This window comes from Calonectris borealis, chromosome 3 (assembly GCF_964195595.1).
Source record: "Calonectris borealis chromosome 3, bCalBor7.hap1.2, whole genome shotgun sequence".
Lineage (NCBI taxonomy): Eukaryota > Metazoa > Chordata > Aves > Procellariiformes > Procellariidae > Calonectris > Calonectris borealis.
In genome coordinates this window covers 51,197,780-51,222,436 of record NC_134314.1, presented here as the reverse complement: position 1 = coordinate 51,222,436, position 24,657 = coordinate 51,197,780, and the positions used below count along the sequence as shown (strand labels likewise).

At 41.3% G+C, this 24,657-nt stretch overlaps 1 protein-coding gene across 1 annotated transcript in view; it reads right to left on the bottom strand.

Annotated features, from left to right (window-relative positions):
- SOBP (sine oculis binding protein homolog) overlaps positions 1–24,657 on the bottom strand; it is a 117,670-nt gene that overhangs the window by 74,399 nt on the left and 18,614 nt on the right. Inside the window, exon 4 of the mRNA XM_075145619.1 lies at positions 19,330–19,481. Coding sequence (XP_075001720.1) covers positions 19,330–19,481 — 152 coding nt within the window. The remainder of the gene's footprint in view (positions 1–19,329; positions 19,482–24,657) is intronic.

Below are 24,657 nucleotides of genomic sequence, written 5' to 3'. Positions count from 1 at the left end.
TCTGCTCAATGGGAATGGCTGGGCTAAGGTCCTGCCCCTGCTGAAGCCAACTGAGTTTTACCTTTGACTTTCAAAGCAGCCAGGATTTAGACCCCGGAGAGTTGTGAAAAGAAAAGGAACAGCACATGGGCTCAGAGGGAAGCAGGGGGGACAGCTGGAGAGCAAAAGGGGCACGGAAATCCACAGAACACATCTATAAACTAAAATTTCCCCCAGAGTCACTCTCTGCTCCTCATGGAGACCAGTTTTTGCTGTAGAAGTGTGGGGGAAAACTATTAAGAATCTGTTGAAAACACGTCAATAAAAGCATTACCTATTTATCATTTGCCCCTTGCCACCTGCAGCGGCAGTCAGCTCCCGAGGCAGAGTCATGTTATTTTGCCATCATATTACAAATCTACTGACAATGGCAGAGGAATAACAGCGACACGGTTACTATCACTTCCTAGCACAAGGAATATGTATAAATATATGTTAAAAGACAACTTAGTGCTTCTGGGAAAAAAAGTCTTAGTTATATGGAATTTAGAAACAGTTTTCTTCTGATTTCTTGTGGAGTTCACAGTAAGTGACAGTGGCGTATAGGAAGTGCCAGGATCCATGAGGGCAGATACAGGAGCAGGTATGACAGACGGGAAGAGTCGAGGGAGTAAGCAGAAGCTGGTGGCAGGAGGGAGAGAAAGACGGGCAAGGGAAATCAAGACTAATGGAAATGCTGCTGAGAAGATTAAAAAGTGTTGAGCCTTCAGACAAAGGAATTTTGGAGAAACAGGCAACAGCAAAATGACTCCCATCCAGTTTACATAAAGCCTGAACGATAACACAAGCCATATAGGATATGGCTTTGGAAACTGGGTCCTATCCAAATGGCCTCAGAACAAGCTGTATCTGTCTAAACTGGAATCACCTGGATCTTCCTTTATCCCAGCTGACTAGGAAACGTCCCCCCCTCTTTGAGTTAGATAATTCTCACCTGACGTTTATCCAAAATTGTACACTGTTTCTAATCAAGAATACCAGCAACATCTTTCATACTAACAGGTCCGTGCCTAAAGAAATGGCCCACTTGTGAATATAGCTGTTCCAAAATAAATAGTTAATCTATTAAAATCACTCAAGACAAACTGATGAGAATGACCAGAATTCAACCCCACAGCCTACGCAGTTAATACTATATACAAGCTGGGAAAGTTAGTTGTGAACTTTTACTTATTCTGTTAAACTTTCTGGACCTGAAGGAGTTGAGGAAATACATCAAAAGAGAGGGTGCCTCCTTACAGTCTCGCAGACTATTTATTATATGCTTTTGCCTAGTAATGCCATGAGGATAGACTAGGATTAAATTAAACAAACCCTCTTGCAATGTAGGGAAGTGCCTGGATGGCCTTCAGGAGGTTATTTCTGCCCTAACTACTTCTAAGTCGGAGCCATTTTAGGATACAAATGAGTGGAGAGATTAGGGATGGATGAATTCTGGATATAGGACTGCTATAGGTTCACCAGTTCTTACTGAACTAGCAGCAGTGACATCTTGCAAAAAGCAGCCCCCCAAAATTATCCTCCTATCTCACCTATATTTATATATTTATATATTTATATAAATCATATATATTTATTTATTTATATATTTATATTATCTCACCTATATTACCTTATCCCTAATGCTGAGAAGGCATTGCATTTCTCCTTCATTGGCACTCCTTCTTACGCGATGCATCAGACTATTTACTTAGGCCTAAAGACTATCTTACGTGTCCTCTACCACAAAAAAAATCATACATAAATGATTCAGAAGTACATGTTTTAGCCATTCCTCCTGTTTAAAATCATGTAAGCCAAACGCTAATCACTTTACTGCCACTCAGCTCAGGCTTCCCATTGACTTCAGCCTGCCTATGAACGGGCCAAAGATGACCCGACTTTCCCAAACGTGGATGTCTAGCTGTAAGCCCCATCACAGCTCCTGAGAGATGAGGTGTTCACAACACCTAGAAAAATCAAATCGTTACGATTTGGCTCTTTACTCTTTGCTTCGGCTATTGTGGTGAGCAGAAAACATTCCACCAAAATTCTTTTGCTATCTTGATTTGCTTTCATTTATTCTGGCATGCAACACACTGTGCGTTTATAACATTCATTCACAATAGTTATTTCAAAATTGCTTGCACTTCATCAAGTTTCCTTTTATATCCTCCCTTTTTCTTATTCCAAGGAGGGCAAATATAATTTATTCACCTTTTTATAAAGGAAGCCTGGAACCCTTTGCAAACCTCCCACTGCCCAAGACCTCCACAATTGAAACATTATGTTCTTTACTCCCCAGTACTTCTCTTTTTCTGTAATCCCTACCTCTAATCTGTGCGCTCCCAGAGTGACCATCCCAGCAGCAGCTCAGTGACCGTACTTCAGAAGTGTCCCTATGAACCCCCCAACTACCCGGCGAGGAGAACAGTGCCCACAGGACTGCTCCGTCTCCTGCTTCGGGAAGAGGTCAGCACATCTCTCTCAAATGCAGATATGGCACAGAGATATGTACTGACCCACTTCAGTCCCTGCTCTCTCGTTTACGAACCCCACTCCAAGGACAACTGGGAGACGGATCCATATTTCCATCACCATTCGCTCCTCCATAACACTCGGCTGAGGGGGCCTGTCTGTTCCCTGGGAGAAGCCAGAAACCCATACCAAGAAACTTGTATCAAGAACATAGAGCCCCTGTACATCAAAGCAAAACCCTTCCCTTCCTATTTATATCGGAAACTTCAAAACAGCCACCTCAGCCTTTGCCGTCACCTTGACTGTTAAGGAAGAGCCTGTCCTTTGCTTTCAGACACATTTATTTTACGTAGCATGACAAGAAACCGCAGTCAAAACTTCTCATTGCTCTAGTCTGGAAAAAAAATGCTTTTTCTTCTGCGCTATAAAGGAAGAAAAGCTTTGAGAACTTAGTAGGCAGGTTTGTTGATGAAGTACTTTAAATATGAAACAGAAAACATCCTTCTCGTGATCCTTTTCATGAGTATATTTATGGGACATTTTTTAATTCTGGAAACAACAGCATGTGGCCGCGGCATCTACAATCTTCAGACCAGATTTTCCACTAGTTTACTTCAGTTTTATAGAAACATAATTCAAGCAATTTCTGTGGGACTGCTACATTGTAAAATGGGTGATCCCATGATCAGAATTTCTTTCTCAGTGTTCTTATTGTCACTTATAGCAAAAATAGCAAGATCAAACATTACACGAGAGGCAATTTTTCAGCGGGTATTACGCACGCTGCAGCAGCCCCACGACAATTTACAAGTAAAACACGAGTAAAATGGAAACACTCAGAGCACTGGTTTCATTTATGCCTGGTAATTTGTGTGTGTGCGTGTGTCCTGGACACAGGTGATGTTGGTCAGTTGGGGATAATTTCTATAAAATGACAGACCTGCATTATACCTGGCACAAGGCTTGCTTCACCTCGGGAAATGTGCTATGACTTAGTGGAGGCTCACTTTTGTCACTGACATCACTCTGGTGGACAGAGACCTCATTTCACGACTAGACCCTATCTCATATTGGAGCATCTGTGCCTCAGCACTGCCAAACATGTACATCCTTCCTGACGGGCTAGTCAGAGCCAGTTAAGCCTAGCAAATGTGTTTGTGCATGGCACTTTAGCAATACAGCACGCGCAAAACCTGCTAGCTTTCTTCCATAATATTTGCAAATTCCGTAACAGTTGATTATTTATACATTAACCCACAGACTTCATTTCTTCCATCTTATACCCACCCATTGTAGATGTAGTGTTGTTGCCACTTGCTCTGTTAGGCACGAATTAATGCATCAGAGCCGTGTAATTTATGCATGCTATTTTGTCAAGTCTGTCTGTATGGAATCTGCTTTGGAGAGGCAAGCTGCTCTGTACTCTGGGGCCAGAAATAGTATTAATTTTTTTTTTTTTTCCTTTGGTGCCATGGATCAAGGTAACTTCAGAGCAGTCACCAGCAAATCTTTGATGAGATGGAAATTGCAATGTTCTGTGTTTTATGCCATTTCAGGTAGAGATGATTTGTGTGCATGCAGAAGTATGACACTGATATAATAGAAGAAAACCCTAGCTGACACGGATATTCAGGGGATGCCGTTATCAGGGCAGCCAAAGGACCAAGGACAAAGGACTGATTTACTAAGTTGGAATATGACTGTGCATTTCTAGGTTTTAAAAACGAGCGAGGAGACCGAACCGCCTGCCTTTCCCAGGAAGCAGTCTTACAAGGCAGACAGCTTGTTCCACTTAAACGTGCCCCACTGCAATAACAGTATTACTTGGGAAATGAAGACACAACATACAGTCTTTTCTTAGTGCTTTACAATTCTCAGGTCAAGTGCTAATACATATTACAGAGCTCTCTCTGGCAAGTATTGTTAGAGTTGTCATTAAAGACCTCCTAAAGTCTTAGCTGTGCAACTGAAAATGTTTCCAAATCCTCTTATCCCAAACATAACAAATCTAGCTGTTGTTAAATCTGATGTTTTGTAAATTTGATACTACTTGGCTTATTGAGGGGGCTGGAGAATGTTTTTGTGCAATAACACAGATCTCCAGAAAAGGAATAACGCATCTCTGCGGCAAGGGAATAACGCGGATCTCTGGGAAGAGATTTACACAGACCGGTGGAAAAGGAAAAATCAAAGACCACCTCCAGTACAGTATGAAGAAGATTCTCGGATTAAAAGGCACAATAATGCTACCCAATTACAGCTCCGCCTGGGTCACGCGCTATGCGTAGCAGAAAGAAGCAAGATGGCAGATACCCTGGGTTATTTTAATTAATTTAATCATGTGACTAATTGGTCTCTGCTGGGTTTCTGTGGTAACTGCTTCCTAAGTGCTGATGGGCAATTGTGTTAAATGTAGCTTGGAAACTGCACGTAGGGTGCAGTGCCTTCTAGAGAGCAAAGGGAATTGTACAGCTGTGCGGGGAAGGTGCTCCTGCTGGGGCGCTGATTATCTCCGAGCAGAATGTTTACAGCTGTACTGTCCTCTTTGCTCCTCTGCAAGCACGCTTCCCGAAGGAACACGCTTATTTGCAGAAAACGTGCTAGACTTTCTTCCTCTTGGGCGTGAAAGTAGATTTCCTGTAGGAATATGTGAAGGCACATGTACGCGGCAGAGCACGCGCTATTTGGAAACAAAGGGAGAGCAGCTAGAGAGCCGTGCGTGCAAAACTGAAATGACTCCTGCGTGCGCAGTGTGAGGCCCTGGAAGCCAGAATGCCTTCTTAGCGGTGGCTGCGTTTGAGGGTAAATCCATTACTGAGCCCTGACACAAACAACGTGCGAAACTGTTTTTTTCCAACTGCTCCTGCATCTCTTGTATTATTCATGAAATCCCTAAATCCACAAGGGTCACAATTAGCATGGAGTACTGCAAAATGGCACAGAGCTGCCTTCAAAATTGGCAAACATGAAAATGACTTGTAAAAGTCATTCTTTGCTTCATGGGTTGAATTTCGGATCACCACGAACAAGAAGTTGTCATCCTGCTGGATCCAAACTTACACCCGCGTCTCCTCACATGATTAATGTAACAGTACGAATGGAAAGATGATTAATAATAGCAACCTACATTCCTGTAATCACAATTGCACATAAGAAATGACTGTTTAATGGGGTGGTAAGTTAAACCCCTTTAAGGGCACAGAGAAAAAACAACTGAGAATATCCTCGGTACCTTTCACCAAAAAAAACAACCTAAGAAAACATCTGTAAGACGACAAAAGACATGCCGCAAATACAGAAGACAACATGGAACAGTAAATGCCATACCTTATCCTAACCTCACCGGTGAAAATGCAGGAGCAGGTTAGGAAATGTAGGAAGACATAGCCAGAGAGAGGTTAAAAGTTTGGTAGCTGTATTGCAAAGGCTAGAAAGGTTCCACTTAATAAAGCAAGGGAAAGGATAAGGCAGAATAGTGAAGGAGGAAAAATGTGCATTACCTCCCTGACCTGGGCTACTGGAGAATAAAGAGCTATCCAGCCTAAGTGTGGCAGACCTGGGCTTTATTTTATTTAATATAAATTAGGTTAAATTTAAAATACCTTATGCAGCTTTATCAGCAAAAAGTGATAGTTGTAGATCACGAAGTAGAGAGACAAATATCTAATTCCTCATTTTTCCTGTTGAAATGCCACCATTGGCTTGTAGTTTGGGATTCAGTTCTCATCCTACTGACAATGAAAATATTGCCCCTGACATCCGCAAGACGAAAATACCTCCTTTGTTTTGAAACTGGTGGTCAGTACCTTATTGCATATTCTGTTCTGCAATTTATATTGAGTTATTCAAGGCTAAGTTCAAGGCTGAAGAAACAAAAAGCTCAAAATAACCACATTTGCCATTAGCTATCTTTAGGAAACCAACTTTAGGAAACACCTTACAAACTATGCAACATGCTCTAATATCTCTAGTTGTGTTCTTTGGAGAAGTTAGGCATAGTGAAAGTGCTATACGTTACCTTTTATACTGAAATGTCCAGATATAATGAATTAAAGTTCTACATGACACTTCTTTAAAAATAGCCCTTACTATGTGAGATTGAACACAACCTCACACATTGCTTTAATCCTTTTACAAAGAGTCTTCTACACTTTCCATATTTTCATCAACAGTAAATACTAGAAAATACTGACATTCTCAAAATACTTCAAAAGAGCAGTGTGGTGACACTGATATCTGCATTATGAATGTTGAAAATTTTTATGAGAGATTTGAGGGTGATTGAAAGTGAGACAAAACATTTTCATTTTAATGATAATAATAAAAAAACTTTCCAGTGGCACTATAGCAAACCTATTGCTTCTCCAGACCCAGGAAGAACTAAATGGAGCTATTACAGTTCCTACACTGGGCCAAAATTACAGCTGATGTAAGTAGCCCCCTTGATTTTAATACAGCTACGCCTGCTTACACCAGTTATGTATTTGGCCGACCAAATGGGACACGTTAATTTAGATTTGGATTATGTCACAGAGCCCTTCACGCTTGCTATGCCATCAGTGCAACCGCTCTGATTAGGAAGATGGGTCTCGCTGTAGTGATCAGCCCATTTGTTCATCTCATCTGGCAAATTGCAGCTGACAATAGCCAATACCTGAAGGAAGGAGTGAAAAATATCCTATAATCTACGCAGTTATAGGATGCATCTGGGGCTTGCACTGGCAGGCAATATCTCTGATGAATGAGGTTTGGTTTCCGTTGCTCTTTTACTTGGCTTAGCTATATATTTTGCTAATAATCATCGGTTTTATCAAACCTATGCAACTATACTATTTAATTTCAGGCCCAGTTCAACTGCTACTCCGGACAGAACACTCCTGTTTATTTCAGCGGCCTGTGGCTCAGGCCTTTAACTACTCTCCGTGATAGTTCAGTCTAAAAATGGGCAGTGTAATTTTGGGAAGTAACACCGCCTGCTGAATCCGAGTATGCTATCCTTTCATTTCTGCAGAAGTCGGAGACGGAAAATACACAGAAGACGGTGTATGCATTCCCTCCGCCAGTGCCAGCTTCGGTATTTACTAGTGTTTGCCTGTCCCAGCTTAGTCCATCACAAGCAAAGCAGCTCCTTTCAGGCCACAGTTCCAAGTGCTAACACATCAAAGTATTATACATTGAAATTGCAAACGAGGAACTTCTTTCCAGCCTTCTCCTTCTCCTCCACAGACTTAACACTTGTATTCCCTAAATCACCTTTGACTCTGCTCATCCCTTAACCCTGCCCATCCAAACTCCCTCCAAATCTTGCTGCTCCTTGCGCCATCCATGTTTCAGTAACCACCCAACTATCCTCCTCAACACCCCCACGCTCCAGACCCTAGCTATGGCCATTTAACTACCATTACATCTGCACCGTTCAACGTATTGCCCTTACCTATCCTCAGCTTCAGCCTCTTGTCCAGCTTCACTCATTCCACTAAGATATGTTTTTCAGGTTGCTTTTTTTTTTCCCCTAGACATATTAACTGGCTTCTGTCAAAGTACAAGCAATTTAGTATTTCTAATTCCTCCAGAGAATTATTTTCTGTCCTTCTGGTATCTGCAACTCCTCCTAGCTTAGTATCATCTGCAGAGTTTGTGAGCTTGCTCTCTGTTCTCTCCTGGAGATCATTAATGAAATATGAAACAAGACCAACCTCACGAAAGTCCCTCTGGCACTTCTCTATCCACAACCTGATATGCTGCTCTTTATCACCACCCTTCACTTTGTTCCTTGAGTCCGTTTTCAGGCCACTTGACAGTGTTCATATCCAAAGTAATTTGAATTAATCTGAGGGTAAGATTTCATGAGATGCTATTTCAAGTGCTTTACTAAATTCCAAATCCATTAGAACTTCTAATTTGCCTCCCTCAGCTGATTTCCGTGCGTGTGTGTACATACTAGCTGCGTTTGCTTGGCAAAACCTCTGTAGTCCTCTGTTACTCCTTGCCCATATGGTATAATTGCAGAAAACGGGGATTTGGTTGAGTGGGTTTGTGCATCGAAGTATCTGCTTTTTGTTGAAAAATTCAACTTTTTTCTAAAAACAATTAATTTTTCTGTAGCAAATTGAATTAAAAACTTTTGTAGCACACACAAAAACATTCCTCAGCATTATAAAGTAATTTTTGTGTTGGCAGTAAACTCGGGTCCTTTGGAATGCAGTCAGCTTCTTATTTAAATGTCCAACTTCATACGAAAATGTGGACCGAGGTACGCTGCTGTGCCAAAATGTGTTCATTGTTTCCGTGGAGGGCATCAAACTACCCATAGACATCAAATAACACATCAAAACCAAACAACCTTACGGAGCAAACGTGATCCTGAGTCCAAATAAACTATGTTCACCTAAATATCTTCCTCTAAAAGCTGTTATGTATAAAAATTATATCCCAGCTGTTCTTCACAATGTTACAACCTGTCAGGTCATGCCTAACTGAAAGTTACTTTATTTCCCGTTTAAGCAAAGGAAATAAAAATTACTTAGGAACACTCAGCTTCATTGCCTATGCTCAAGAAGAAAGCAACCTTCTTATGTCTTTCTTATTTTTTTTTTTAAGCACCATACAAATGACTTCCAAATTTTCAGGAACAGTTGCTGGTTTTAATGATATATTGCAGATCCTTGTCAATATCTCTGCTGCTTCACACTTTTATTTCCTTAGGAACACTCGGCTGAGTACCATCTGCTCCTGGTGATTTACTGCTCTCGAGTTGCTGAAGTTGCTCCATAACTTCCTCCAAAGAGACTTCAATTTCTGTTATAAGGCCACACTCTGATTTCCTGTGAAAAGTGTCCTTGGAACAGGAATTTCCTCATCATCCTCTGCGGTGAAGATGGACGCAGAAAATTTAATTTAATTTTTCTGCTGTTCCGCTTTTTCAGAAGGGGCCAGAGTCACTGCTGGGTGGCCTGCGGGCGCAGGGGGCTTACAGGTGCCTTTTTGTTTTCTACAAAGCCACTTTTTCTATACTTTCTACAGTGCCTTGTACATACGCCTTTCAGATAATTTCCTTGTCCTTTCATTCCTGCACTTTATCTCAGGGCCCTTTGGTTATAACTGACTTGATCGCGCTTTCAAATTTTTTGAAGGACGACTTTTGTCTTAAAAAAGTGAAACATTTGGTATTTCTGGTATAAGTGTGCCTGGGACCCCCCTGACATTTCCATAGTTTAACAACCACACTTCCAATTTGGAAAAAAAATGCTTTTTTCCTCTCTTGCTGTGTGAAAAACCACAGAAACAATAAGAAAGCAGACCGCATGCGAAATAACGAAACTGCCCGTACACAATGTACAGGCAAACAGGCGCTGGGCCTGATCCGGCCGGCGCCCTACAAGCAATGGGACGTCACCCATTGGGTCGGGCCCAAAGGAAGCACACCAAAGAGCAGAGGGAGTTTTTGATCTCATCTTTCAGTTACAGTAATCACAGGTGTTGTTTGTAACAGTAGTAGGTAAGAAATTTGCCAATAAAAGTGTGATTTTTAAGTTGACAGTGTCCCTTTAAGCTTACGCACTTCTTCACTTAACTATGCCAGATTTACTCTCCCCTTTCTACTTTTTCCTTGCTCAGAGGTATACGTACCATCTGTGCATCTAATATGGTGTTCTTAAATAGCCTCCAGAGTGATTCAATGCTGCTTTTTTCCCCTTTTTTTAAACTTTCTCTCGGTTAACCCTTTTCTTTGGTATTTTAGAGCCTTCCCTTTCAGAGCTCCTGGTCCTTCCTTTCTTTAGGATGAAGTTAACATCTAACCTGTTCTTTTAATGCCTGTGCGTTACATGAAACTCAGTGGGGAGCTGCCTTATCAAGGCATTGATATTGATAAATTGCTTTTGCAAATGGAGGCATGAGATTGAACCATTTGACAATGGCCAGAGTTGACCATTATTACTACTACACCATGAAATTATTCAAACCTACCTCCTCATAAATATCTAAGTGTCAGTGTTCTGTTTAAATCTCTAGGTTAAGCTTTTAAGACTTAGTTCTAGGAGCTCTCTTCCACCTGATTTAGTGGCACCATGCACCGAGACTGTGAAAGCCTGGGGGTTAAATTAAAAATAATAAGAGTAATTGAGACTGAGTTGTTGTTTGATTTCTAACTCAACAGCTTTCCCCTTTCGTTTGACAGTCCGAATTTCCGGGGAAGGAAGGGCCACAGGCGTACAGGACATTGCACTGCTGCATCCATCTATGCGAGATGGGAAAATTACTGCATTCAGCCAGTGCTAATGGGGGAAGCTGAGTCCTTGATGGTCCCACACATTCCCCAGCAAAGCTGTGCTGGGCCACCATACCCCACTGAAGATCCTTCCCCTCGCAAAGCCCAGGTAAGAGCCAGAGAGATGCTCTGCTCTGCTTTTAAAGTAAATGGACAGCAACAGAGCCACGTCTCGCCATGCCCGCCCCGTGTGTGCCAGCCAAAAGAGCTGGCTCCTGCCTGAGCATCTCCACCAGCCCCTCCGTGCAACAGAGGCAGAGTCTGGCCTCCTGCTTCTTAGGCAGCAGATTAAATAAACCAAAACCACCTGAAGCCGCACACACACATCCCCACACCCCTCCCACCCCAAAACCATCAGATACTTTATTACTAAAATTTCTAAAAATTATTAAACATATGAGTACATTTACTTTAGATACAAAATTGCATCCAGGCTGACAACTTGCAACATATGTTTACTTTCAGCCAATTTAAATTCAAATGGATCAGTTGGAAATGCTTGGGTTTTTGACAGAGCGCAGCCCATCACTGAACTTAGCTGGCCAGCAAACAGTCTTTTATTATTCCAGAAACAATTTTCTACAGGAAAGATATCTGACATTTTCAGACTTTTGCCCTACAAAACCCACCTTGTTCTTCCAGCAAGTTTAACACTTGCGCATCGAGCGCGGCTTGATATACGGTGAGAAGCTGACTTTAACTAACAATTCCCGGTAGTAGATTTTCCTGTTCATCCGGCAGCTTGTAGGTTATATCCATTTGGCCTCTCCTAGCCTCATTTAGACTCACAAGGCCAGAATCAAGGTTAATGTGTGTAAGGGTTTCTTCAGTTTTCCCATAAACCAGCAAATGTTTGTAAACAAACCTGAAAGGGATGAAACTTTCCTACCTAGAAGGGGCCAAAAGATATACGATGTGATTTACTCCTTTGGTCTAACTCAGTTTCATCCTTGAATTTGTCCCAAGATTTCTCTGCGTGATGGAGAGGGAAGTCACCGCTTTAGGAGGGTAAGAGAGTAATTAAATACAGACCGTCAGCTGACAAGAAATGTCGCCAACTCCACAGAACTGCCGCCTCACCTGCACAAATTACCTTGCCACTAGCGAAATGTGACAGCAATGTGTGCTCCTGAGAAACTTTAGGGCTAGAAATGACCTTCCACCTTCAGCTGAGCCCCTCAGGTTTTCTACTGCTGCCCACCATGGACCCCTGCCTCCCCGCCCCGTTGAACTGTGCAGTTCATTGTAATATTCCATACATTCTTCCAGGAGTGTGTACGGAGGGTGTCGTTCAAAACATTGTTCCTAATCCAAACATATTTTTAAAAACCATATTTGCTTAATTTTCGTTTTTAAATAAAAATATAGAGAGTGAAAAAAATACTCAAGCTCCTTTTTCAATATTTCCCTAAGTTAATGAGCTGACTGATACGTGAACAGATGCATTAAGGCAATAATTTATTCAAATGTCATTATATTTTTGAACAAACATATTATTTAATATGCATTTCATTATTTGCCCAGCTCATATTAGTATTAATGATTGATGTGTTCGTTAGGAAAGTGAAAAATGGCACCAAATATAATCTGTGCAAATTAGCTTCACTTCGGAGATCTATCCTAGATTTTCGTCAGAATAAAGACTGTTCTTGATGCTCATTCTGTGTTGATCCCGTGGAAACAAAGCTGGAAGGTGCCTAATTTCATTCAAGGCCAAGGCAACGTGGGCTAATCTAACGCAACCTGAACCGAGACATGGAACGTAGCGGAGAGCAGTATTTTTTTGAGCGATTGCCTAGCTCACATAGATTGGAGCCAAAGGGGTTCAGAGGTAAAGTAAGCACCCATGTGCATTATATCTGCTCATTTTCTGAATGCATCATTGTTATGCATCTAAACTCTTTAATCAAAAATCCCTCGGTGATGTAAAAATGTCCTGGATACAGATCATGAAGTCTATCTTGCCAAACTTTTTAACGGAGCAAAATGTCTGTTTCCCCCCCACCTCCCCTTCAAAAATTCATCCTAAGTGATTTAAGACTTCAGTAAAGCACCTTAGTAACTTCCAGAAAAATAGCTACCCGCCATCTTTCTTCCTCAGTCATTCTGGTAGGCAGCAACGTCTTTCACATCTCTAATATCAAGGTGTCACAACATCTATTTAAATCCAAATCATTGGTCTAAACTGCATACACCTAGTGCGCGAAAACCTTAAAAGCATTTCTAGTCAAGTCCTAATGCAATTAGGTGGTGTTGTGTTGTAACATCTGTATGTAAACAAAACCTACTTCTGGCAAGGAGGAGAGATGCAATCGCTGAAGCTGTGCAGAACTGATGCGAGGACACCTCGCGTAAACTGGTCGCTTCGTTTGAATCAAACGCCTGCTGTCCAAGGGGCAGCAGATTCTCAAGCTGTAATTAGCATATTCATCTTGATATAACCAAAGTAGCCAGAATGCAACACGACTGATGTAATGTGACATGGTGGTCAAAACACGCCTTTTAATTGGATTGGATACCTGCTAGTAATTCAGACAATGGGAATTTGATTCAAATTTATAGTATTAAATGGCAGCAGATGGACAGTAAAATGTCCATTGAGTTTGCAAACTGACAAGCACGCTGGGTTTGCCAGATCCCTTCATTAAGGCATTGGTGGCATCAGTCAGGTGCTGATGCATTTCATCGTTAGCAATGTTAATACATTTTGCTTTGCTGTGGGTGAGCAGTGAGATGTTCTGACTGATGGTCTCAGTAGGTTAATTTGGAATTTCATCTGCCTCTTCTAATCATGAAAAATCCTAGCTCTGGTTTAGGGAAGGAGTTTTATGAGATTCCTGGGTTTAGTATCCAGTAACTAAAAAGGCCAGCTGATGACAGCTAGACAATGATGCCAGCTCTTCTCCTTTCCGACTGATGCCACCCATCTCTTTCACAACTCAGGATTTGCTTTATATCTCAGTATCTGTTCCAGGTTCTTGGTCACTGTCCGTGGCCTTCTACCCTCCACAAACTTTAAAAACGTCCTCTGAGGGAGGATATTTTCCTTCCCCCTCCTTCTCCAGATAGTTCCCCAGAAGTTCGCAATTGTGCCCCACGCTTAAACTATTTCCTCTGCAGACTCAGCGTCTCATCTGCATTCACTCATCAGCACTCATTTATATCTCAACATAGCAATCATAGCTACGGAGATGTTTGTCGTCTTTTCCCCTTCTGCCTTCAAGCATTTGCAAGAAACCTTATTAATTGGCTGCTGTGGCAAATACGCGTACGCACACACGCAGATGTGCGCACACACACAAGCACACATAAATACACATGCACGTTCTACGCAAAACCACAGCAGAAGAAGCAACGTTGCGAACCGTTTATTAAATCCCACTTCTCTACAGCTCCGCAGAACCAAATACAGACAATTTCACGCAAACCAGATAGGACACCTGCTCTACACAGACCTTTTTGAACACTTAATTAAAGCAAGTTAAATCTCTAGGAGAAATAGGTTTTCTATTCAGAGCCCCATGTGTTTCAAAACTTTTTATGGAAAAGGACTCTGAAGGAAGATGTAACAGCTAAGCTTTTTTTTTTTTTTGTCAGGGGCATTATTTGCATCAAGTTGCTTGAGCAATTTTCCAAATTTCCATGAATGATGATCATTTTACAAATTAAATTTTGCAGGTGCATGAGAAAGAGAAGAAAGTAACATTTTTTTTTTTGCCGTTACTCATTCACTTAACAGGGAGATTGTTAAATGTTTCTTATGCACTGTTGGCTGCACAATTAAGCTTGAAATCAAGAGAACTTTCTCTGACAACTCTCGGTAATAATTTTGGGGAATGATAGCTTCAGTTTACTCCCAGTTTTTAGTGTGTGTTTGTATATACATGTCCATATTAATCACACAGTGATATACATTAATTAACCAAAAAACTGCTCAGGCAGGAGTACTAAGGCTTTATGATGTTGTGTGCACTTTATCATCTCTAAATGTAATTTGAAAATGTAAGGAATCGTCTAATGCAACAGAACTCAGGACTAAATAAATGCGTATGACTTCTTACAGTCCCATTTGATTGTTCACATTCATTCTTACTACGCAGATGAGATAAAAGAGCATAAACCACACTGCCTGTCTGCGCTACCGACTCGCTCACGGTGCTGCCCATCGCTATCCTGTCCGGGGAGAGAAGAGCCATCATCGTTTGCAACTTCATGCTGCTAAACAGCAGTTTACTTTTACTTTTTGACTTATGCCTTTTTGTTTATTAGTATAAATGAAATTTGGCTGCAGTGTAAACAAAAACATCTATCATCTTTTTTCCTGATTGGGAGGCAGTGAGAAACAGGAACAAGGTCAAGTATAAAATACCAGCTGACAACCTTGCAGTCACTTCGTCTCCGATGTCTTAGTCAAATCAAGTAAATTATCCTTTAATATATCTGGGAACAGAGCCTATAATCTCTATGAATTCAGTCCTCATTCTACGTTTGGCTATTTGGTCATAATAAATTTGTTTTCTGACCCACTGAGTCAATAAACTTCATTTCAAAATTAATGTTTTCAGGCTTCAAACTCACTGGATCCAATTATGAATCCAATCGTTCCCTTTAAATTTAATATTCTGAAACTTGGTGGTCTAGTGCTTTTTGCCCTTATGTGCCTCCTTGGTACCTAACTTTATATTAGTTGGCCTATAAAACTAAATCTCTAAGGAAGGGAGCATCAGAACAGCTCCAAATCTTAAATCTTCAATTACAAACATTAGTACGAAATGCTCCCTTTTCCTGCAATGCTTCCTTTTAATTGGTATTATTACGCACAACAGGTTATCATTATACAGTAGTTCGTTATGTGTATTTGACTATGCATACTAGACCGAACAGGAACAGGAATGCAGATTTGGGTTATTTTTATTTGGGGGTAGTGGTGGTATTTTTAGTTTTTTTCTAGATCGGATCTAGTCTAAATACTTTGCTTTTTGCCTAATAGGGTAAACCCCCCAATTTTTTCTTCATTTATTTCTGGTAATTTAGATAAAAATACATTCTGTGGGGAGACCCATTGTAATCTCAAAATATATATATTTCTATTCTTGCAAGGCATGGTTGGTAATATAGATAATTTTAAATAGTCGTGACTGCATGTTACCTGGGGCAAAATTTGCATTTCTTACGAGAAGAGCAACTTACAATTGCGCAAGTCTTTTTCCTCACGAACTCCCCGTCCCAGCCATGAAGTTCCCGGACAACCCTGGCTACGTATGGATGCAGAGGGTGCAGGGACACAGCTTCCAGAGCACAAACGGACACAGCTCCGCTGGGACAAAAGGCAGGAAGGACTGATGCGCACCTCCAACTAAACTGCTTGGGTTCAAACAATCCCGAGGCCAGAAAGGTGCCGGCTTGTTCCCATGCATTGCTACTCTTGCTAAACCTACTGCGGGAAAGGGCTGGGAAGGAGTTAGAGGTTGGGAGCAGTCAGTGCCCAGCTAACCTGGGGCTTTCTGGAGCACTTTCGTTGCTCTCCGGCGGCACTTCCAGGTGGTCTCGTGCCAAGCCTTCTCCCAGCTGGGAACCTGTGGGCATGCATCGCTTCAGCGTGCATTTGCCCTGTGTATGGGAGAAGATTTTTTTATTAGGATGACGACAAAAGCCCTAATTCTGAACACAGCAATTGGCATTCAGGGATGGATAATTTGCAGCATTACTTAGTGCCGTTTTGAGACATTAGTGATGACTTATTCTTTACTGTTTAAACAGTCCTATCATTTTAAGCAAGTGCTTATTACAGCACTTCTTATCGAGGGGAGGGAGGGAAGACAGCTTAATACGATCCATTAGGAAATTCAAGCCTTAAATGAAGTGACCACAAAGTCCTATCAGCCCCCAGAAGTGCAGCAGCTGTACATATTTAACGTAATACAACACTATATTGTGGCGGACATCCGCTGTTTAAAACATACGTAAGGCAGGTGAAACGTGACTATTTTACTCCTCTGTTTGAAAAATGAGAAAGTGTAGAGTAGTATAACTTCTCAAATACATAAATAAGCATTAGAGTCATGGAGAAGACAGGTACGCTGTTGGACTAGTAATAACAGATTAAAGGTCAGCAGTTAAATCTGAAACTATTGCAGCTTTGTTCCTTTGATCTCGTTCCTCAAGACTCTGCTGTATTACTAACAGGTGAAGTGCAAAACAAGAAGTATGAGGGTCTGCTGAATTCTAGTGTACCTGTCTTAACAGCAGCATTTCCTAAATATTCTGTCCCCTGATCGTCTAATGCCATAAATACAAATGCAAGGGGCAGCTGCAGATTTCCTCTGCTGAGTCAGATCCTGTGCAATTCCAGATTCCAGAGGTGCAAAGAGGAAGAAAATTTGACTCACTGGCGTAGCTTTGAAGCGGAGCCAATGCAACAACCAACATGTTATCAATTATATGTTACCTCACCATGTTTTGCCAAGTCCATAAGACATTTCGTTAATTTGCAACCTCTTTAGTGAAGAATAGGACATTTCACTGGGATATGATGGTATATGAAAAGATTAGGAACGTCTACTGTTATTTAGATACATACAAAATAATGAATACAGAGAGCTTTCTGGATGGAAATACTCAGCATCTTTTAGCTTCCAGAAGAAGTTAACAGAGGTGTAGGAAAGGGAATCAGGGGGAATGAGATACCCTAATTCATCCTTTTTCATAATACAAGGACAAGGAGGCCTCCAACAAAGCACACAGGTAATAAATTGTAAGTCAGGTAAAAGGGAACTTTTTCATGTATTGCCTGATTGAATTCATGGCCACAAACTACTACTGAAGCCTACTACTCATGGGTTAGTAGAAGGTTGAAGTACACCTATGCATTATGTTGACATGTATTTATTTTCATTTAGTATGCGATCTAAAACTCCTATTTCAGAATCTAAGCTGTAGAAGAAAGAGAATCCACCATGAACTGGTCGTTCTTTCATCTGTGTCCCCAGATGAAGGGGGGGGTTTCCCGAATTATCTGGTACTCACCACTGCTGGACACACAGGACGACCTAACTAGGATCACCGCCCAATGCCTCCATTACTATGAGCTATCTTACCCATGTAAATTTGTGACTGAAAGTCAGGGGAGCATCAGCTGACGGTGATCTGGATCCTGTCACCCCAGAGTGTCTTACACAGTGTAAGGCACATTGAACTGCATGTGCATAAATGTGTATGTGTGCACATACACACGCGTCCATGGGAACTTATTTTCAAAGGAAGAGCACCTAAGGAGCACGTACTTCCCTCCTCTACACTTTTTCTAGATAAAAAGGATGTAAACACCACTCTTCGAAGAAGACTCACGTGATTTTAACTTGCCTGTCTGCTTCAGTAGATATTATGAGCTTGATTCTCCAAGACTGCCACTAAAATTCCACTCTACTGATTTTTGCAACCTAATCCTTCAGGCATTTTTTTCCTTTTTTTTTTTTTTTGGCAGGATGATGTGACCCAAATTTATAAAGGAGGGTAATTTGCTATAACATTACATCTTGAATCTAGGATCCATATGTACTTATTTGTTATTACCACAGATGTAAAAGACCAGATTTAGAGACCTGAATTCAGTTTGAACTTGACAGGCTTTGAATGTTCTGTAGCGTGAGGGAAAATGGCATCATTTAGAAAAGCAAAATGTAAAGGGTTTTACGAATAATAAACATTTCTAAGACAATAAAGGCCACCCAAAGACTCACACTATTAAGCACCAAAAGGACACAGCTACTTTTTCAACAACTAAAAATGCTGGAGCGTTCCTTCATTATTTTTCTTTAAATGACATATCGCACATTCTGCTGCAGAAAAACAGCTGCTGAAGTAACCTAGAGGGCATTTTCAGGCACTGTACTTCAGTGATTATAGCAATTTTTGTAGACATTCAATATTAGGATTGCATTCTAATTTTAGACAGAGTTAAATTTAAATTGAGTAGAAGGGGTTTTCACGCTACTCTAGATGTTCTAACATTGCTTACCCCAACCCAAAAACTGTATAGTGTCTGAATTTTGCAGCAGTGATAATTTATTAGTAATGATACACTTTAAAGGAATGAAACTAGAGCTCACTAGCAGCAGTGGGAAGATGTGCGCTATCGTGATGGCACTCAGACTTAGGCCCTAAAAGCATTTCCCCACTGGCCATGATCCCAACGCCATGGCACTTAGTGACACTGTCATACGCAACCCTCCTCTACTCTATTTCCATGATACCTCCTCTTAGTTGTGTATATGTAGCAAGTATCCTGAGACTCTAAGGCCAAATCGGGACTCTTATGTTAATGCTTATTAGTATTTAAATTCCCTGACTCTCACAAAACCCAAGCATCGAGTTGAAGGAAACTGAAAGAAACAAGGTTAGTAAAGGGCTGACAGTCCAACAGACAATACAGATGGAAAGTGGAGGGACTAGGTGAAACAGAGAAAACAAAAGAAAAGAGCTTCTATTAGATGGTAAATTAGACCCAGGCTAGGCCTGGTTAAAGCTATGTCTATGTAGATTACATCTTTCCTTATTTCTCTTACCTTGTTTCTCTTGAAATATGCTCTTCGGCAAGCTGCAAAGCACTTCTCGCTGCAGAAGCATTTCACTTCACTTCCCATACTCAGGGAATAGCGCTTGATTCCAACTTTCTGGCACCAGGCACACATTATTTGTACATTTGACACATCATCTTCTACAACAAAAATATAAGAACAATGTTTACGTGAGATGCAAACACCTTCCTCAGACATCTGCACACTTACTCTTAGATACAACCAGCACCGGCTCATCTCATTTTTAACTTCCTCACTGTCTGAGAGCGGAACTGTGCACGCCTGTGATCACCAGCTTCGTCCTCAGGCAGCCGGTGACCTGTGCCAGCCAGGCTCGGCAGATTGGCAAACCTTCTAAGATGGCTGGAAAAAAATTATTAGCTTAAAAAATGGTGCATTGCTGAAAAGCGCTGGAAATCTCGAGAGCTTTTTAGCACATTTAAGAGTGCACAACTCTTTATTAAACGAGTAACCAAGACTAGAGGCTTAATGAGTATTGCTGCTTTGTTCTTGTTACTTACAGTCTGTCGTAGTGAGCCCCTGAGATGTTCTGCTCAGCAAGCTGGTGATAAAAAACACCCAGAAGGTACTGCACCAAGGCAGGTCTCTAACAAAAGCCCTCTTCTAAATAGGAAGGAACACAAAATACCTCTTTTCTGCATTGTTTCAAAACAACATACAAAACGGGGAGCTTTTGTGTGCACACAGCAGTCACAGAAACACAGACTCGAGCAAGAAGGAAGATGCAGCACTGTGCTAAAGTCTGCCGGGTTACTTGCCAGTCATTATGCTCATCGGTCAAATTTTAATTCAGGCAGAGTTCCCTCTTTCGAGCTCTTCTCTAACGTGTGTTACGAATGTGGCGTGTATGCCTTCTGCCATGTAAAAAAAAGCCAGGGCTTATTACTGAAGTGCTAGCGATATCCTTGTGTGGTCTTCATTCCCACCCCAGCTTCACAGATGGGGGCTGTGAATAGTTAAGCCTCCTAAACAGATCAAGACAGTAGGTTAGCAGGAATCTTTCTGACTTAAAACTTGAATTCTTCAGTTCTTATGTCCAGTCTACGATACAGCGTGACCTTTCAGTTACAGACAGCAGCCATTGTCTAACTTCTGGAAAAGAAAAAAATCCCCGAAGACTAATTGTTAAAGCAGTTCCTGGTCCATGAGCTGTGGCGAATTCATAGCTCAGAGAGTCTGTCATGCAGCCATCCCATTTCCCTATAAAGGATTTGTTTTTGAAGCTACGCTGTCATCGTTCTGTAAAATTATTGGCAAACTAATTTTTAGCAGAGTGATTTGGCTCCTTTCCCCGGCTATCATAACTCAGAACTACGTGCTGCATTTTATTCACCTTAAGGAATAAATATTGCCACTTTAATAACTTTTTTCCTTCCACAAATTGTGTTATGATTTATAGCTACAAATAAAATTGTACAATGTAAAATAACGACCTTTTAGTTTTAATCAGACTGTCTACCTTTAAACCGATACTTAAGGCTAAGTTATAACACAGATTTGTGTTTAACGTATTTTACCACTTACCCTTTAGAGTGGGATTTGCCAATATTATAAATGCTTTCACATACTGAACATCAAGGGAAATCAAAATAATTCGGCCAAAATTATCACTAGCCATCTACAGGGTCAAGAAGCCTGCCCTTGAGCTGGCTGTAATCTCAGCCAGGCACACAGGAGCGCAGGGTGCTGTTACGGTGGCGTTGCACGGTGTCGTCATGGCTTTCTCTCCAGACCCATCTTGGCCAGGATGATAACTACTCCAGCACTGCCCAAGAGCTCTTCCCCCCATTTTTATCCCGAGCCATTTGAAGTACTAAGCTTTTACAGAGGTGCCCTGATTCTGCTGCTTTTGCACAATAATAAACCAATTCCTCACAGACTGAACTTGCCCCTTTGAATGTATCAAGACAACAGAAAATCCTGTGAACCAAAGGAAACAGACGGCAGCCTCCTGTTTCAGATAACAGCAACATATATTCTCCTACTGATAAGAAGCATTTTATCTCTGGAAAGTAGAAGATCTACCAGGATACCTTCCTAATAGCCTTTGTTTCTGGTGAGAGTAACTGTCATAAATGAAAAAAAGAAAATTACAGAGCTGAAAGAGAGTTCACTGGCAAAGTAGGTGCTGGAGCAGCTCTTTTTGCAGCAGGTTGGCTCATCTGGGGTACAGTTTTTAAAGAGAAGCACGGAGCTCCACCACTGGGATTCTCAGGGGCTTTCACACGTGACGTCATAGCGGAAGCACCTCAGCTATCATTCAACTCCTGTTTACTGACACACATGAACTGTCTCCCATGGGTGATCAGAAATACCCCACAATTGTCCACTTTCAATTACACAGCATCCCAGCAGCAGCAACAGCTGTTTACCTGGAAAAGCCGCATTACACGCTTCTCTGCAGGAGGTTATGCAAGAGAGTAAGGCTCAACCCACCTCCTTCTGCCAAAGACTTCCTCTTTGGATCAAAGATAGATCCTGGCAAGAGGAGAGGAGAGGAGAGGGGAGGGGTGGGGAGAGGGAGAGGCACCTACTCTGTCAAACTGTTGTCTTCCCATGCCCTGACCAGCAGAACTTCACCACCACCTCATGGGAAATCCTTTGAAGCAGTATTGCTTCACTTGTGGTCCACGGATCTGACAGTCAATAAAACAGCAGAAAATGGTCTACGAACTACTACTTCCAGCCACTGTCTGCACTTCCAGGAAGAGACAGCTGATATCCAGGAGGCGCCATCAATATTAATCAAAACGTTCATCATTTTGAAAGAAGGAAGGGAGAAAGGGAGGGAAAGAGTCTGCCTAAATACAAAGAACTTCAGTTATTTCGCTCTTCTACTTCCTTCTTGCCCCAGTCATCAAAGAATGGTCACATACAATATAATCCTTTTAATAGTAACAGTAATAACAAAACTAGACGCCTCTTCCATTTAATAGACTCAGGAACACTGCTACAAAAGGATTAGCTGAGTGTGGCCACGTAAAGCAGCCAGGAAACAGCAGTACTTCAGAAGGGGGTTCGGAGCATGTGCTTCCTGAAGCAGTACACTAATATCTCACTTTTTAAGTCATCTTTGCTCCCTCAGGTGTAGGTTTGCCCAAGTCAATTTTTGATGCAACTCTAACTTCTTGCAATGCAGTTCATTAGGTGAAAAAAGAAAACATCCAGTATCACATGACTAATTCCCTATGGACCATCAACAAGAGCCCTGTGCAGCCCAGTGGGAGGAAGACTTGCTTCAAAATCAAATCCTTTCTTTCAGCTTCAAGTGAAGCTAAGAATGGCAGACAAAAGAACCCGTTCTTGGTACCTGGGATAGGTACAGAGCCATGCCCTGTGGCCTATGGGTGTGGATGACAGCTGGGGACAATGATAAAGGTCCAAACCTGATCATGTGCTTTCCTTCCTGACACCAGTTGCAGTAGAGGTCTAAGCAGACGTTATGAAAATAGCTAATAGGGCTGTTTCATTACAGTGTATTAAGCTTAGTGACTGAAGAAGAGGACTGCAACATTAACGGAAAAGTAATAGTCCATGTATTTCTACTATTACAATCCACAGCAGTGGGAAGCAATAACTTAAATTCAAAACATTAAGACTGTGTGAAATCAGAAAAGCCAAAGTTTCGTGATTTAATTGCTGTCTTTTGCTAAACACAAACTGGAATAATATGAAACCAGAAATTCATATCTTCCATTCAAGATAAAATTCCTCTCACTTTTTCACAGACCTTTGTTTCATAAGGCCAAGTTCTTTAAAAATCACTTTACCAGACTTTTGCCCTTTTTTCAGGAAAATGTATCAAATCCCCATCCCTAGAGCACTCAGCAAGAAGAACCTACTGCGATGAGAACACAGGGAAGTGGGGAGTTTCAAATCCAGCAGTTTAAGACTGCTTATCTGTCTTGAATCTTTATTCTAATCTTTTTCTGATTAGGTCTGCACTAAGAAAGCTTCTCCACAATACTTACATCGGTATACTACATCGGCAATGTTCTCCTTTGCTCACAGACAAACTTTTGCTGGTAGTCTAGCTTAGCATATCCGCTTGAGTAACACGAGCTCACCCTGACAGCGTGCCTACGTCCATCATGTGAGCTCTCGCTGGAGCAGCTCTTCTGATGAAGATCATTCACCATCACTTTCAGGACTCACATAGCTAGGCTGACACATTTGTAAAGTACAAAAATAACATTTGCAAGTCCTGGTACGGATCATTTTGAAGAGAAAGAAAACATTTTTTAACAACTGTATTTTTTTTCTCCATCTGGGCTTGCAACTTGATGACCTGCTCTTGCAATGTGCTTAGCATGTTCTTGGATCTGTCACGATTATGACAGGTAGCGTGGGTACTCATACAGGTGAGACAAAGAGGAACTGGCACAGAGACAACTGAATAGGAACAGGAGAGTTTTCAGCAGAACATCCGTACCGCTGTCTTCTATAATTACACCAGGTAATAGAAAGACATATTCCTTCCACATACAGCACAAGATCTGAATTTCCAGCCTCTGCTTTTCTGAGTTCTCAGCTCTTCATAGGGAGAGCTACTCTGGGAGTTCCAATACTGTGTTTTTCTGCCCCTGGGTTGTGTCATTACAGGTGGAAGAAGTACTCCCTGCACCCTGCACAGATACTGTTCAGATACAGCTCCTTGTGGTTTTTAGCCTGTGTATTTTTCATAATGAACAATGCAATAAACATGGAGTGTTTGCAGTGTTAAATCATGTTCCCAAAGGGAGTAGTTTGTATAACAAGATAAAATTATCACATTATAATAACTAAATATGCATCAGTCTAAAGCATGCTTCAATTAATCATCAAAAGTTTGCACCGCCTCTTTAGGTCTTAATTAAGCAGAATGTTTGGGGTTTTTTTTTTCCTTTCAAACCCATGTGAAGGAGCTGCAGAAAATTGTTCCTCTTAAACCCAATGAGCAGCAGTTTACACTAATCAATCTTATATGGAGCCATAATTTGGAGAGGTGGGGGAAAGAGAAGGAAAGCAACGAGTACAATAGAGTAAACCCATCACGTACAGCTCTGTCCCTTTATCTAAGCAAACCAGCATGGCCTTCAGTGTTTCGCAGGATGATCCTAAAATCCCTACAATTCTGGAGTTAAATCCTGATCAGTTTACTAACTTTTAGGCTGCAACATTCTACTAATACTGTTTTGAACTAACAGATACATATTTTCAACTTTAACTCCAGTTTCAAGAATTTGGGTGAAACTAAATGCAGCTACAGCTGTAATCCTGCAGATTATGATGATCTATGGGCAGGTACTCCAAAAC